General features: G+C 50.9%; 1 protein-coding gene across 24 annotated transcripts in view; it reads right to left on the bottom strand.

Moving 5' to 3' along the window:
• Lrrfip1 (LRR binding FLII interacting protein 1) overlaps positions 1–12460 on the bottom strand; it is a 136245-nt gene extending 123785 nt beyond the window's left edge. For 11 of the 24 annotated variants that reach the window (XM_037210119.1, XM_037210103.1, XM_037210098.1 and 8 more), the window contains exon 1: positions 12295–12447. In XM_037210119.1, coding sequence (XP_037066014.1) covers positions 12295–12390 — 96 coding nt within the window. In that variant the 5' untranslated portion in view covers positions 12391–12447. Of the gene's footprint in view, positions 1–12294 lie in introns of all 24 variants that reach the window. The other 13 variants (XM_037210093.1, XM_037210097.1, XM_037210099.1 and 10 more) reach the window with 6 other exon arrangements.
• Positions 12461–14805: the final 2345 nt, after the last annotated feature.

The raw sequence follows: 14805 nt of genomic DNA, 5'->3' as shown, positions 1-14805 counted from the left end.
GTAGGGGTGCAGCATGGGTATGGTGCAGCATGGGCAGCAGTGCAGCATGGGTAGGAGTGCAGCATGGGCAGCGGTGCAGCATGGGTAGTGGTGAAAAGCAGAAGGGACGATGTGTGAGCCCCTGGGCTGCTCTATAGTAACAGGGTCAGAGCTGCCATGTGGATCACACCAAGAAGGGAGTGGAAATCCTGACAGAGCTCCAGTGCAGTGCTGACTGTTCCTGGCCCTCACAAGCCGCTGACCTGAGAGTTCCCCCACGGCCAGACCAGATCACATTCTGCCGACCCAACTCCTCAGGTGCTTGTTTATGTAAGGTGTATCTCGGGTCCTAGGGAGCCTGACACACCAATGGATGAATTAAAGACTCTTGATGCCTGAAGTCAGAGAAATCTTTTTGTCTTGTTAGGTTTTTCCTTTCCTTTCCTTTCCTTTCCTTTCCTTTCCTTTCCTTTCCTTTCCTTTCCTTTCCTTTCCTTTCCTTTCCTTTCCTTTCCTTTCCTTTCCTTTCCTTTCCTTCCCTTCCCTTCCCTTCCCTTCCCTTCCCTTCCCTTCCCTTCCCTTCCCTTCCTTCCCTTCCCTTTCCTTCCCTTCCCTTCCCTTCCCTTCCCTTCCCTTCCCTCTCTCCTTCCCTCTCTCCTTCCCTTCTCTCTCTCTCTCTCTCTCTCTCTCTCTCTCTCTCTCTCTCTCTCTCTCTCTCTGAGACAAGGACTTGCTAGATAGCCATAGCCATCCTGTTACTTGCTACGCAACCCAAGCTGGCCTTGAACTTGTAGCAATCCTCCTGCTTCTGCTTTTCAAGGTCCACATGTGTCCCTAGATCCAGCTGAAAATCTTAGGTCTTTGTTTTGCTTTTTAAAAGAGCTCTGATCTCTCATCCAATTTGGCATTTTATTTTTTCTCTTGGTAAAGACAAACTAATGAGTAATTTGTCTGCTTTGTAGGAGGATAGTGGGTTCAAGACCAGCCTAGACTACATAGTGAGGTGCTGTGTGTGTGTGTGTGTGTGTGTGTATGTGTGTGTGTCATAGTGAGGTGCTGTGTGTGTGTATGTGTGTGTATGTGTGTGTGTATGTGTGTGTATGTGTGTGTGTGTGGAGAAGGAGGAGGAGAGAGAGAGAAAGAGAGAGAGAGAGAGAGAGAGAGAGAGAGAGAGAGAGAGAGAGAGAGATTAAAAGGAAAAAGAGGGCTGGTCAGATGGTTCAGTGGGTAAAGACAGTTGCTCCAAGACAGACAACCTGGGTTTCATCCCTGGAATCACATGGTGGAAGGCAAGAACCGACTCTGACAAGTTAGCCCTTGACCTCCATCTATACACTGCAGCATGCACACGCACAGAAAATAGGTGTGATGCAAGCATGGTGGCACACAGCACCTGGGAGGCAGAGGCAGGAACATCTCTGTGAGTTCAAGGCAGATCTGATCTACACAGCAAGTTCCAGGTCAGCCAGGGCTACCTCATGAGACCTTGTCTCAAAATAAACGGATAAATAAAAATAAATGCATAATAAAACAAGTTTCAAAAGGGAAGAATCACAAAGAAGAAAGAGGGTGAGGGGTGGGAGGGAAGTCTCCAGAAATTAACATTAAATATAGCTCAGGTATATTTAGTAGGAGTAGATTCATCTGAATACTCTCCCAGACAATCCAACAAAAGTCAGAAAGGTAGAAAAAAACCAAAAGGAAGATCTGTGCAGACAATAGGCATGCCTGGAAGAGAGGAGGGAGCTGACAGGATTGGGATACCCACAGACCTCTCAGAACAGGAGCGTCACCTCTCAGAACTTCTGGATAGTCATTTCCAGATGGAAGGAAGCTAGCCATGCTCAATACACACGGGCAAAGCCCAGGATGGCAAGAATAAAGGGGCTGCTATGGGACCCAGGCAATGAAAGCAGATTGCCACATTGAAACCGTGGACAGCACTACCATCCTCAGAACAGCCCCAGGTGCCAGAATAAAACAGGAAGACATATTGGGATGACGGCAGAAATCCATTTTCAATTTTACTTTTCCACGTTGATTTACTGACTTATTAGGTAACACCGGCATGTCCTTGGCAAATCTGCCAGCCCTACTTCCCACACTCCTCTGGTGTGGTTCTGTTAGCGTTTCAAGTGAATGTCAGCAAATGCAGTCTTCCCCCCACAGAGGACAGCCTCCCCCCACAGAGGACAGCCTTCCCCCCCAGAGGACGGCCTTCCCCCCACAGAGGACGGCCTTCTCCCCACAGAGGACAGCCTTCCCCCCACAGAGGACAGCCTTCCCCCCACAGAGGACAGCCTTCCCCCCACAGAGGACAGCCTTCCCCCCACAGAGGATGACCTTCCCCCCACAGAGGACGGCCTTCCCCCACAGAGGACAGCCTTCCCCCCACAGAGGACGGCCTTCCCCCCACAGAGGACGGCCTTCCCCCCAACAGAGGACAGCCTTCCCCCACAGAGGATGGTCTTCCCCCCACAGAGGACAGCCTTCCCCCACAGAGGATGGTCTTCGCCCCACAGAGGACGGCCTTCCCCCCAAAAGAGGACGGAGCTCCACCCCTTCCCTTTCTGTACAGGACTCTTTTCAGTTGATCAACAGTGCCAACTGGGAACCACTTCAGAGGACAGAGAAATCGTTGACATTCTCCAGAACCTTATTTTTAACCTAGATCTCTCTATAGAACCAAACTATCAATCAAGCATGAGAGTGGAATAAGGCTTTTTTAGATGTGCAAATATTTGGAAAAGGTACTCTTGTTCAGAAAGTGACTGAAGGATGTGTTCCAGCAAAACACATTTTGATCCGAGAAAGACAATGTACAATCCAGGAGACAGGGACTGAACCCCTCCACCCAAAAGGGCGAAAGGATCCTTCAGAGCTGTGAAAAGGGAGTAAGTGCTGAGGTGGGCAAAGCCTGGGGCACCCAGACCTGACTAGATGGGTTGTGGATAACAAATGGGATGACATGATGATCTGACTTGTCTAATTCTATTACAAAATGGGTCCATAAAGAATTCTGTTAAGACTTTGAAGAATTACAGATCAGGTGAGCAATTTAAATAAAAAGAAATAACTCTAGGAAAAACAGAAAGGTGTATGAGTTGGCTCAACAGTCAAAGTGATTTGTAGTATGCAAAATGGTCACCTTCCTTGGCATTTCCTGAACACTAACTTTGGCCTTTGGCCATTGTTCTGAGATTTTTACATGACATCCCTCATTTGTCCTCATAACCACCTCACAGGAAGTGGACTATTAACATTTCCCTACTGTACTTATGGGGAGACCACATGCTTATGCAATTAGCTTTTGATCATGAATAGAGGACAGATTTGAACCCATGAAACCTTATGGTAATATTTCATTTGTACTGAAATGTGACTTTATTTGTATGTTAATAAATAAAGTTCTCTGTGGGTCAGAGCTAACAGCAAGCCATAGCAGAAGCCGGGCTGTGGTGGTGCACACCTTTAATCCCGATCACATGACAGGCGGATCTCTGTGTGTTCAAGGATACAGCCAGCATGGAGACACACGCCTTTAATCTCAATACCAACTATAGAGACCTGGAGATCTGAATAGGCAGGCAATGACAAGGAGGAGGTCATGTGGTTGGGTTTACAAGCAATGAGAAGGCAGAACAGAAAGTCAATAAAAAGACAGACACACAGGAAGTAGGTCTCTTTCTGAGGGGAAGGACGGCAGCGGCAGTGAAGGGTAAGAAAGGGTTTTTAGTATCAGCTCTTAGCTACTGCTCTGAACTCTTGGGCTTTTAACTCTGCATTTGGCTCTGTGTTTCTTATTTAATAAGATGGTTACATCTACAAAACCTGACTCTAGTGCCCATACCTTCAATCACCCTGTCATTACACCAATGAGCATATTATTTAACCCACAACAGTGGAAATACAGTATGAAGATGTGGGGATGGAGAGAGGCCTTACTTGGGTCCACGGACACCCACTCTGATTCTTCAACTCAGGAAGCCAACATCATCATCTAAACTTGATAAATCCATTAAGAGTATTCTTTTTCAAGACAGGGTTTCTCTGTGTAGTCTTGGCTGTCCTAGAACTCACTTTGTAGACCAGGCTGGCCTTGAGCTGACAGAAATTCACATGCCTATGCCTCCCAAGTGCTGGGATCAAAGGCATATGCCACCACCACCTGGCTGAGTATTTTTTATAAGTAGTATTTTAGTAATAGAATATCTATTTATATGCATAATATCTGTGAAGATTATGATACTCACCAGGGCATTCAGGGACTTATGGGCCCTTTAAATATTTGTCTTTTATAGGGCTGTGGCAATGTAATATTTATGAAAATATCTCTTATAGTCTAGAAACAAACTCTTGCTGGACCTCACCTTTGAGCTGGATGGTGGTGGCACATGCCTTTAATCCTAGCACTTGGGAGGCAGAGGCAGGTGGATTTCTGTGAGTTGGAGGCCAGCTTGATCTACAGAGAGAATTCCAGGACAGTCAGGGCTACACAGAGAAACCCTGTCTCGAAAAACCAACACACACACACACACACACACACACACACACACACATTGTCTTAGTTAGGGTTTCTTTTGTTGCGATTAAACACCATGACCATAAAGCAAGTCGGGGAGGAAAGGGTTTATTAGGCTTACACTTAAGCACTGCTGTTCATCACTGAAGGAAGTCAGGACAGGAACTCAAACAGGGCAGGATCCCGGAAGCAGGAGCTGATACAGAGGCCATGGAGGGGAGCTGCTTACTGGCTTGCTTCCCCTGGCTTGCTCAGCCTGTTACAGAACCAGGACCAGCAGCCCAGGGATGGCACCACCCACAGTGGCTTGGCCCTCTCCCATTGATCACTAAATGAGAAAATGCCCTACAGTTGGATCTAATCAGGCATTTCCTCAACTGAAGCTCCTTCTGCTGATGACCCTCACTTGTGTCTGGTTGACACAGAAAAGCACACAGCACGCATACCTTGAGGTCATGGAAGGCTCAAGGCCGCTATCCTACTGTGTGCTCAGCCTGTTTGTTTAATTTGCCTTCTAGAAAACAATGTAACTATGCTGTGGATATTGCTCTATATAAATAAAACACTGATGGCCAGTGACCAGGCAGGAAGTAGGTTGCCAGGCAGGAAGTAGTTGGGACAAGGAGAGAGGAGAATTCTGGGAAGCGGAAGGCTGAGGAGGGAGACACTGCAGCCACCGCCAGGACAAGCAGCATGTAAAGACTCTGGTAAGCCACCAGCCACATGGCAAGGTATAGATTTATAAAAATGGGTTAATTTAAGATAAAAGAACAGTTAGCAAGAAGCCTGCCACGGCCATACAGTTTATAAGTGATATAAGCGTCTGAGTGATTATTTTATAAGTGGATTGTGGGACTGTGGGGCTTGGGGAACCTGGAGAGAAGCCCTCCGGCAACATAACTATCAACCTTACTTGCCTTGGATTTCCCATGTAATCAGCGTTTACAACCTAAGTCAATGCATGGCTGTAATATTAAATTACTACTCTTCTGTACCCCTGACCCGGAGAGCAATGTGTGTGTGTTATGATATTCATTTGCTAAAAAACAGCAACTATAGGTTGAAAACAATCTTGTAAACTGAACACCCACCATTAATGTAGCACACAACATTTGCATATCGCTTGATAAACAATTCTGTTTCTAGTACTGTCTGCTCATTGGGGTCAGTTGAAGTTTGTGACTTAGTCCCTTGTAAACTCCGTTAAAGGCCTCTGTAAAGTATCCTTCATTCCTCCCCCAAGTGACGCCTCCTGTGCTGTTCAATAAAAGGTAGCACAAAGCCCTTTGTGAGACACCTACAGACACAGACACGGGCCCAGATTCAGACTCACACGACAGACAGACAGGAGTAACAGAAGACAGAAAGAACGAAGAAGGCAATTAAAACCTGGACTGGCTGGCTGGGCGGTGGTGGCGCATGCCTTTAATCCCAGCACTTGGGAGGCAGAGCCAGGCGGATCTCTGTGAGTTCGAGGCCAGCCTGGACTACCAAGTGAGTTCCAGGAAAAGGCGCAAAGCTACATGGAGAAACCCTGTCTCAAAAAACAAAAACAAAAACAAAAACAAAACAAAAAATCTGGACTGGCTATTGGCTGCATGACACCAAGGGGGAGATTCTGTCCTTACTGTGACACCATGGCACTATTGGTGACTCTGAGTTTATTACTAATGCTTTCAAACCAACACACACAGTCATGTAAGGAGAAGCCATGGAAGAGTTCTCACCAGAGAAGTGTCAGGGTCTGACAAGTATTAAAAGGACAGTTCAGGAAGCAGAGATAGCTCAGCCATTAAGAACCTTATTGCTTCTGCAAAGAACCTGGGTTTGGTTCCCAGCACCCTATATGGTGGCTCACAACCCTGGAACTCCAGTTCCAGGGGATCGAATGATTTCTGCCCTCCTACATGCATATGGTGCACATAAACTCACACAGATACACACAAATACATACATTTAAAAAAACACCCTACATCTTAAAAATGATTAAGAGAACTCTCCAGCTGTGTGAATCACAGCCTGAGAACTTGGCAAAGGTAAAACCGCACATTAGTTTGCTGGAAAAAAATTAAGTTTTTACAGATGTAGGTGTAGCTTGAGTTTTTTCTGCCTTGCCCACAGTCAGGACAAATCTTTGTCACCCGCCAGTCCCACAGCCGCTCAGACCCAACCAAGTAAACACAGAGACTTATATTGCTTACAAACTGTATGGCCGTGGCAGGCTTCTTATTAACTGTTCTTATATCTCAAAGTAACGCATTTCTATAAATCTATATCTTAAAGTAATCCATTTCTACAAATCTATACCTCGCCACATGGCTGGTGGCTTATCGGCGTCTTCACATGCTGTTGGTCATTGCGGCGGCTGCAGCAGCGTCTCTTTCTGCCTTTCTGTCCTTTTATTTCTCCTCTCTGCTAGTCCCGCCTATCTTTCCTGCCTAGCCACGGCCGATCAGGTTTTATTTATTAACCAATCAGAACAACTTGACATACAGACCATCCCCCAGCACAGCCAAGTGCAGACCATCTCAAACACCTGCACTCAGGCCCATGGTCCTAATCATCCTCTATACGGACCTGCTGGGTAACGCCACAAAGAACCCAAGAAGGGCTCCCACAGGACATACAAATCATCCCACAGCATGTAGGAGTGAAAGAAGAAGGTGCCGGATATAGGAAGGCAGAGGACACTGGTGTCTGCCTCATGGAAGGCTATGCTGAGGGCTCACAGGTCAGTTGGGGACAGCTGCCCTAGGGACAGGTGCAGTTGGCCTGGCTGCAGGATGTCATCTGCGGTGAAGTCTTAGATGAGGTGTCAAACGCTCTACTCTTCTCATGAGACTCAGCACACACGGGATGAAATGCCTGATGATGGCTGGCTCGCTATGGTCCCCCCTTCCTCCTTTTGTGCCCCACACTTTGACAGGATCTCTAGGTTGACAAGCTTGATTACAGTCTAGGACCATGGTCTTTACCATTCACTCTGGTCTCTTCAGCCTTTCCTAGTAAAATCCCAACACTGAGCATGAAGCCAGGACTCATGGAGACTCCACAGAGGGAGGAAGAGACAGCTGGCTCTGGTAGAAATAGCTGTGGGTGGGGCCCAGAGGCCACCAGAGACAGCAGGCTGTCCAGCCGAGGCCCTGAATCCTCTCTAGTCTCTTCCATCTTTTGGCAATCACATCAACAGTCCAAGCTCACAGGCCCAGGAACTCCTGTTCTGGCCATTGATAATACCTCACAGATGACGTCCATCCCCCAGATCTGTGTCTCTCTTAGGAAGGCCACCCAGGGTGGCTTCATTAGTATTTGAGGTGGGGAAGTTCTTCACATTGAACAATGAACAGCCATATGTTTCCCCATCCTATGGAAGTTGGGGTACCACCACTTCCTGACAGTACTAGCCACCCTGGACGGCACTGCCAGCCCGTGTCCATCAGGTTCTTACCAGCTGACCAGACTTACAGAGACAATGGTTCAAGTCAAGTGGCTGGGTAACAAAAAGGACTACTTTTCGTCTTTGTCTCCTCCTCCTCCTCCCTGTCAAATCCAGGCAGTCGCTGGCCTCAGTGTGCTGTCACAGTGGGCATGAGGACTATGACAGAGGCCAGGAGTAAGAATTCCTCCCAGATCCCTCAATCCAAGAAAGCCAGGTCAGCTGGATGCTGTAGGTGGTGGAGGGAACAGGTCTCAAATGAGCTAACCCATGAGCACACCCCAACCCATGGCAATCTCAATGGCCTTGAGGCTTGAGAAGACACAGAGGCAGGGTCGCTTCACAAAGGCTGAGCTCTGAGGCCTACCCAGAAGGATGGTAAGGAGACAGCATGTGGAAGGATTATCTTAATGGGCTTGCCAGTACAGATGTGGTGCTCACAGCAGGTTCCCTAGAAGTAGAGCCTGCAGCAGGCATGTAGCTGCTAGTGGTTTCTTGCAAGAGCCCTAGAGGCAAGCAGGACGGAGCATGGGCTCATCAGGGTGCACATGCACAAGTACCACCAGCCTGATCTTGCTGTGAGCCCACGGCAGGAGGTCACCAGAGTGGGAGGCGACATGCTCTGTCCTCACGTGAGCTAATGGCTGCAGGCTCCCTGTTCCAGGAACTCTGCTGGCTGCGGGACCTCTCCTTCCACACATTAGGAGCTGTGCCCAGTGAAGGTGAAGTTGGGGGGTGGGCTCTGAGCTTTCAACATTCAATGCTCCTGGACCACATACATGGCAGGGGGATGCACTTACAAGTGGGTTCCTTGGACAAGAGGCTTCGGGAACAGTTATGGACTAGAGTCCCCCTCCCCGCTTCCTGCCCTGCCCTGCTGAATGAGGAAAGGCATCTCTTATGGGCCACAGAGGGAGGGACCAACTCACCACCCGAGGAGATGCCTTCACCAGCTCATAACAGACGGACCCATATGAAGCCAGCTGCTGTGACAGCAGCTGGAAAGGCCTGAAGAGGACCCTGAACAGCCTTGGGCAGAGTGCTGAATGGGAAGTCCAGGCACTCCCAAAGTCCTTGGCAGACGCTCCCACGTGGGAGGAGGGGAGACTCAGCCCTGGGATTTACCTTCTGAGAACTTCAGAAGCACGTCTGCCCAGATGTGAGATCTGGCACTCCTAACCTCCTAGAAGGCCATGTCTTAATGTCTGAAGAATGCTGGCAGGCCCCTTTCCCCAGCATCATGCTAGAAGTCTACCTCCCAAAGACCATCCAATCAATGCTGATGGGCCAGAGGCATATTAGAGGACAGCCTGTCTGCTTGCTGGGTTGGAGCCAGGTGGGACCTGTGGACGTGCGAAGACAAGGCAGGCTGTGGAGGGGACACTAAAAAGTTCTCCTCTGTCTCAGAGAACTTCAGCCCCCCAGGAGAACTGAACACGGCTCAGGATTTCTGATGACCTTGACCCAGAATCTCCACTTGTTTTCTTGAAGGCCACCCCACCCCTTGTCACTTTCATAGCCACTCTGCCACCATTCAGGTCTCTACAACGTCTTAAAAAACAATTCAGGGCAAGCTGGCCCACCCCAGCTCCAGGCCGGGCATGGGTAGTCCTGTTTCCTTTTGCCACAGGGACTTCATGGAAGCCAGCAATCTGTGGCCTTGGAATTTGGAGCAGGAGAGCCATAGAGACCTGCAGAAGTTCCCTAAAGAGATGCTTCTAGCTCTCTGGAGAGAGTCAGGCAGAGGAGACCGCACATTTCAGGGGGCCAGCTTGGGATGATTTTTTGTCCACCCGGAGGCCAGTGAACTTGCACACAGCACCTCTCCACCTGTGGATGGGGTGAGCATACAGGAGCCTGTAGTGTTGAGATACGAGTACCAGCAGGAGGGGAATCCTGCTTCCCCTAGGATTTTTGTACTCCATTGGTATGTGTCCCCCATCTAGGTCAAGTGGTCAGGGTTTTTGTCCTGGCAGCCAAACCATCTGGCTGGCAGATACATCCTTCCAGAGCTCAAAATGCCATTTCCTCCAGGAAGCAACCTCTGATCCCATCTGCTAGCTGGAATTCTCTCTCATTCCAAACCTCCAGGCCCTTCCGTGCCCTTTCCGATCAGATCATGTCTTTTACGGGCATTGTGGACCTACAGGTCCCAACCCACCCTTCTCTTCTGTGAGATAGAGTCTCACTATGTAGCCCATACTGGCCTTCAATTCTGTATCCTCCCAGCTTAGCCTCCCCAGTGCTAGGATCACAAGAGAATTCTACTTATCTTGCCAGACCCATTTTTGATCCAGATCCTTGCCGGTTCCCCCACAACTGGTGTATTTAGGATAGGGCATTGGATACCACGATCATGGATTAAAGAGTGAATAGCAAAGTACCAAACCTGAGACAATTTGGCTAATGTTCATAAGAATGCTCAATAACTCAGGGAATAGATATTTGCCATCTGAATTCTGATTTAATTTCACAGTTGGGCAACAGACTTTAATTGCAGAGCAGACAGTATCACCTGCTCCCTGCAATCTTTTCAATGACTGTCACTAGGTCTGGGTACGGGCCGCATCTGTGGCTGACTTTCACTGGGGCTTTGGGGCATGTGGCGGTAGCGGTGGGGTACACTCATTTCCAGAGTTAGTTGGATATTCTTTATCTGCTGTTCCTTTTCGTCTCCCACAGCCTCGGGGAGTCTGTCCCTCTTTCAGAGATGAGAATGGGGCTAAGGGGAGGGGGGGGCTGGGGAGCTGGCTTTTCTAGACCAGCACAGCTGGTACAGAGTGGCCCGTCTAGTCTGCAAGCTCAGGTCTGACTCCTGCCCGTCTTTATAACTGCTGACTGCAGCTCCCTGGGTGCAAGGCAGAACCATCCCCCGGCCTCGCGTCCAATCTATTTTTATAACAACCAGCCGATAAGAGACTGGTTGACGGGACTCCCAATCTTCTCATTCCTTTGTCCTGCAGCCACCGGGATTTGTGGGGCACTCTGGCTCTCCCAGGGACACTTGTTTGCTGTGTGGTCACATACTCATGTAAGAGACTGTTGTGACCAGGACATTAATTACAGCCCAAGGTCCTGTAACCAACACTATCAATCACCTACCGTCCACCTGTCTCTATGAGCCCTTGGTGTAAGATATTGCCTGCCTGGATGGCACCTTCTACAGATTACCAACTACAGGCAGCCCCAGCACATTCTGTCAACTGCACCAGGTACCCACCATGCCCGGGAGGGCTAAGTGTCAGAAAGCCTCACAGAGGATAGAGCTGTACGGTGGGCTTCAGGGGATGGATAGGAGTTTGCTGAAAAGACCTCTCCTGTCTTGTACAGAGAAAATCGTTTCTCAACTCAGTGTTCTGCAAACACGAATCCACATACCAGTAAAAGTGAAGTCAGGCATTTACAACTACCAACTAGAAGAGCCTGTCCTGGGCAGACCCCAGCCACTACCGGTACCATATAACAGCACTCTAGATTGCTGGGAAGTTTTTCCACGTGGAAATAATATGTATGCTAACTCTCCATCACAACCTGCACGGAAGAGATGGGAGGCGCCCGGATTTCATCTGCATTGGCTTTTTTTTTTTAAAGTTAGTATGTGCACAAGACACTCAAAGGGAACAGAAAAGCAATAGAAATTTCTCTGATTCCTTTGTCCACCCTACGTCTTAACCAGTCGGCCCCCTCCCCCAGAGCGGCTGCCACCAGTTTGCTCAAGTCTTTCCACGTGTCACGCATGCTGTTGCAGCCTGAAGGGTTGCATCTTTGTGGGAGAAAAACGGGGCGTTTGTGCAGACACGCACACCCATGCGCCCTCCTTTGCCACACCAGAAGTTCATTAAAGAACCGGTTTGCCGTTGTAATGAACTGTCCAGGAAACTTTATGAAACCTCCAAACATACCCTGGCTTGCTTTCAGGCTGGTCTAGACACGGGACCCCGAAGTTACCCACAAGCTGATCCTTATGTGGCAATGGTCACCAACCAACTGAGGCCATTTCAGCAAGGCCATGCGGCTTCTGGGGCCGCTACTGGTCAGCAGGGTCGGCCTAACCTTCTTTCCCGGTACAATGAGGGGCACTGGGGCCCCACTCGACTGGCACCCGGCTACCTTGAGCCCCTGGTGGCCCGATTCAGCCAGTCCCCGGGACTAGAGGCCCACAAGGACCAGGGGCTGCGGCTGAGGGCAGCAGCGCCACCGGCGTGTGGCGGGCGCGGAGTGGTCCGCAGGCCATGATGGGAGCTGGGGCCCAGCGCTTCTGCCCCACGGGCCCGGCCCAGAGCGCGGCCGCTGGGGACCGCTGGGGGCGGCTGGGGACCGCGGGGGACACTGACAGCTGTGGCCGAGCCTCGCTCACCTCGCGCGCGATCTGATTCAGAGCGTCGTCCTCCGCCGTCAGCCGCTCCCGGTTGGGGAGCCGCTTGCGCCCGGATCCCTGCGTACCCATGTCCATCGGCCACGGCGCACAGCTGCTGCGGGACCGGTCTCCGAGCCGAGCCGCGCTCGCCCGCCTGCCCGCTCCGCCCCTCGCTCTGCCGCGGCGTCATGGCGTCAGCAGCGCGGGGCTGGGGACGCGGGGGGTGGGGTGGGGGGACGCGGGAGGCTGGGGCCAGGACCACTGGGATCTCCGGGTACCCTGGAGACCACGAGGTGGGATGCAGGGACGCAGGAACGCAAGGTGGTGATGGAGATGCTGAAACAGTGGCGATGAGAAAGCTGGAGGACAGAGACGAGGGTGACCCCCGCGGGGGGCACTCGGGGCAAGGCAGAAGCAGAGGATACTGAAAGTAGCATGGACCCACAAAAGAGCCTCCCTCATAGGGGCGGGCCAGGAAGGGACCTAGGAGTAGCAGATTGTGGAGGCGATGTATTGGAATACCAGAACACTGGGGTCTGGGCTCGAGGGACACGTGAGACCAGGGGCTGTTGGTGGTGCTCAGGGGTGTGAGTTGTGGAGGGCATACTGCTCGGAACTGGCATGACACACGTCATGGTTGGAACAGTGGGCAGTTGAGTGGAAACCTCTGCTGGGGTCATACGAAGGCTTTCGGAAGACTGAATGGTCTGGAAGAGTTTGCACTGAGGGATGGGCCCAGCTTAGGGTTTAAGCTGGCATCCCTGTCTCAGCCAGTTAAGATAAAAGTCCATCCCCAAGGAGTGAGGGCCTTGCTCTGGGATCCGGGCCAGGTGCCTTCAGATGGCAGTCCAGGTACCAGTGACTTCCCAGCACTCTGTGCTCTGGGAACCATCCTGTGAGAGGATGCAGTTCTGGGGGCCTGTCTTTCTGCCGATCTTTCTGCTCACACTGCCTACAGTCTGCCCCTGACTGGCTATGGCCACTTGCCTAGTGTGTCTCCAGAATCTGAGAAATGGCCTGGCGTATTCCCTGCTGTCTGTGGAAACTGATGCTCTGAGGCTCTCCGGGTGCCCCAGTGAGGAAGCTGAAAAGGCTGCCCTGGGGCAAGGCGTACAAAGTTCTTCTGCCCCGCCTTGTCTTCCTTGGCTCTCGGTGGACTTTTTTTTTTTTTTTTAATTAGACAGGGCACCTGTAGAAGTTCAGGCTGGGAAAGGCATTGGGGTACCTGAAGTTTGGGTGAAATTCAAGGTGGCTGGACTCCGGGGAGGACAGGAGGGAGGATGGCCTTCTGAAGGACAAGCCTTCTGAAGTCACTGGTGGTAGCCCTGCCCCCAATGGAATCAGGATGGTTAACATTCTAACGTGTTTCCGACCGAGTTGTATGACCAAGTGGGTGGGAGCCCTTAGAAACATCATGTGGGAGCTGAAGGGGATAAGAAGCAGACCCCTCAGTGACAGGGAAGCTGCTGGAAGTGTGTGCCAGGGGGGCAAAGATGGTGAATGGAATGGCGTGTCAGGCGTGAGAGATTCTGGTTACATCGCTCAGGGTGTGAGTAGACCCAGCTGGTGCCCTGCTTGGCACACTGTAGGCACAAGGGAGATACCTGTCGGCTGAATCCCCGATGCCATCTTCACACCATGTGGGGTCCCCTACTCCGTAGTGATGTAATCCTGCTCCGAGAAGTCACAACCATTGTCTTTCTTTGCACAGACCGGCTGGGGGCTGCTCATCGTCTGCTCTAGCCAAGGCACATTAAGATGAGCCCATGCCTGCCAAGGCTGTGTCCTGCCAACCTGTTCCTGCCCTCACACCTGCTCCACACCTGCTGCCTGTCAACCGCTTGGCCGGGCTCTTCGGCACAACCATAAAGGAGACGGGCCTGGTGCTGCCCTCTCAAGGCTAAGGAAATGCTGGGTGTTCCTTATCCACAGCCAGTTCCAAGTTCTAGCATCTCCCTTCTGGGAGAAGCCTGTCGGATGCCTAAGACCTTTCCTTCCACCTTAGATCCTCAGCCTGCCCACCTGGCACCCCAGCATACTGGTCCTTTTATTCTGAGAGGTGTTCTACCAGCCAGGCCAGCACAGCCTTCCTCCATAGCTCTCTCCTGCCCCACACAGTAACATCAGTAGATTGTTTCAGAGCAGTGAGAGAAGACACCTCAGAGATCTAGAGTCCAGGGCCACCATGCTCATCTCCAAGACCATCTCTGATGTCCCCCTTAAATACAAACGCCACCTTAGAAAGGGTCCAGGGAAAGTGTGTGTGTGTGGGGGGGGCAGTCTTCATAAGGGCCACTGTATAGTTGAACGCTATGGAGTTTTCCACCCTGGATGTCTTTGTTCACTGGGTAAGCCTGGCGGGAGGCTTGGAAGTTACAAGCGGTCTAGTCCAGTCTGCGTGAGGACTGAGAGCTTCTGGGGGGAGAGGTTCCCATGAGCTGTCACAAGGCTCGAGCTGGGTGCACTGAGTCACCATGTGATCCTACCCCTGCCTCCTCTGCTGTCCTCCAC

Source organism: Peromyscus leucopus, chromosome 13 (genome assembly GCF_004664715.2).
Source record: "Peromyscus leucopus breed LL Stock chromosome 13, UCI_PerLeu_2.1, whole genome shotgun sequence".
In the NCBI taxonomy this organism is placed as follows: domain Eukaryota; kingdom Metazoa; phylum Chordata; class Mammalia; order Rodentia; family Cricetidae; genus Peromyscus; species Peromyscus leucopus.
The sequence above is the reverse complement of the archived record's forward strand: the minus strand, read 5'-3'. Positions and strand labels throughout refer to the sequence as shown.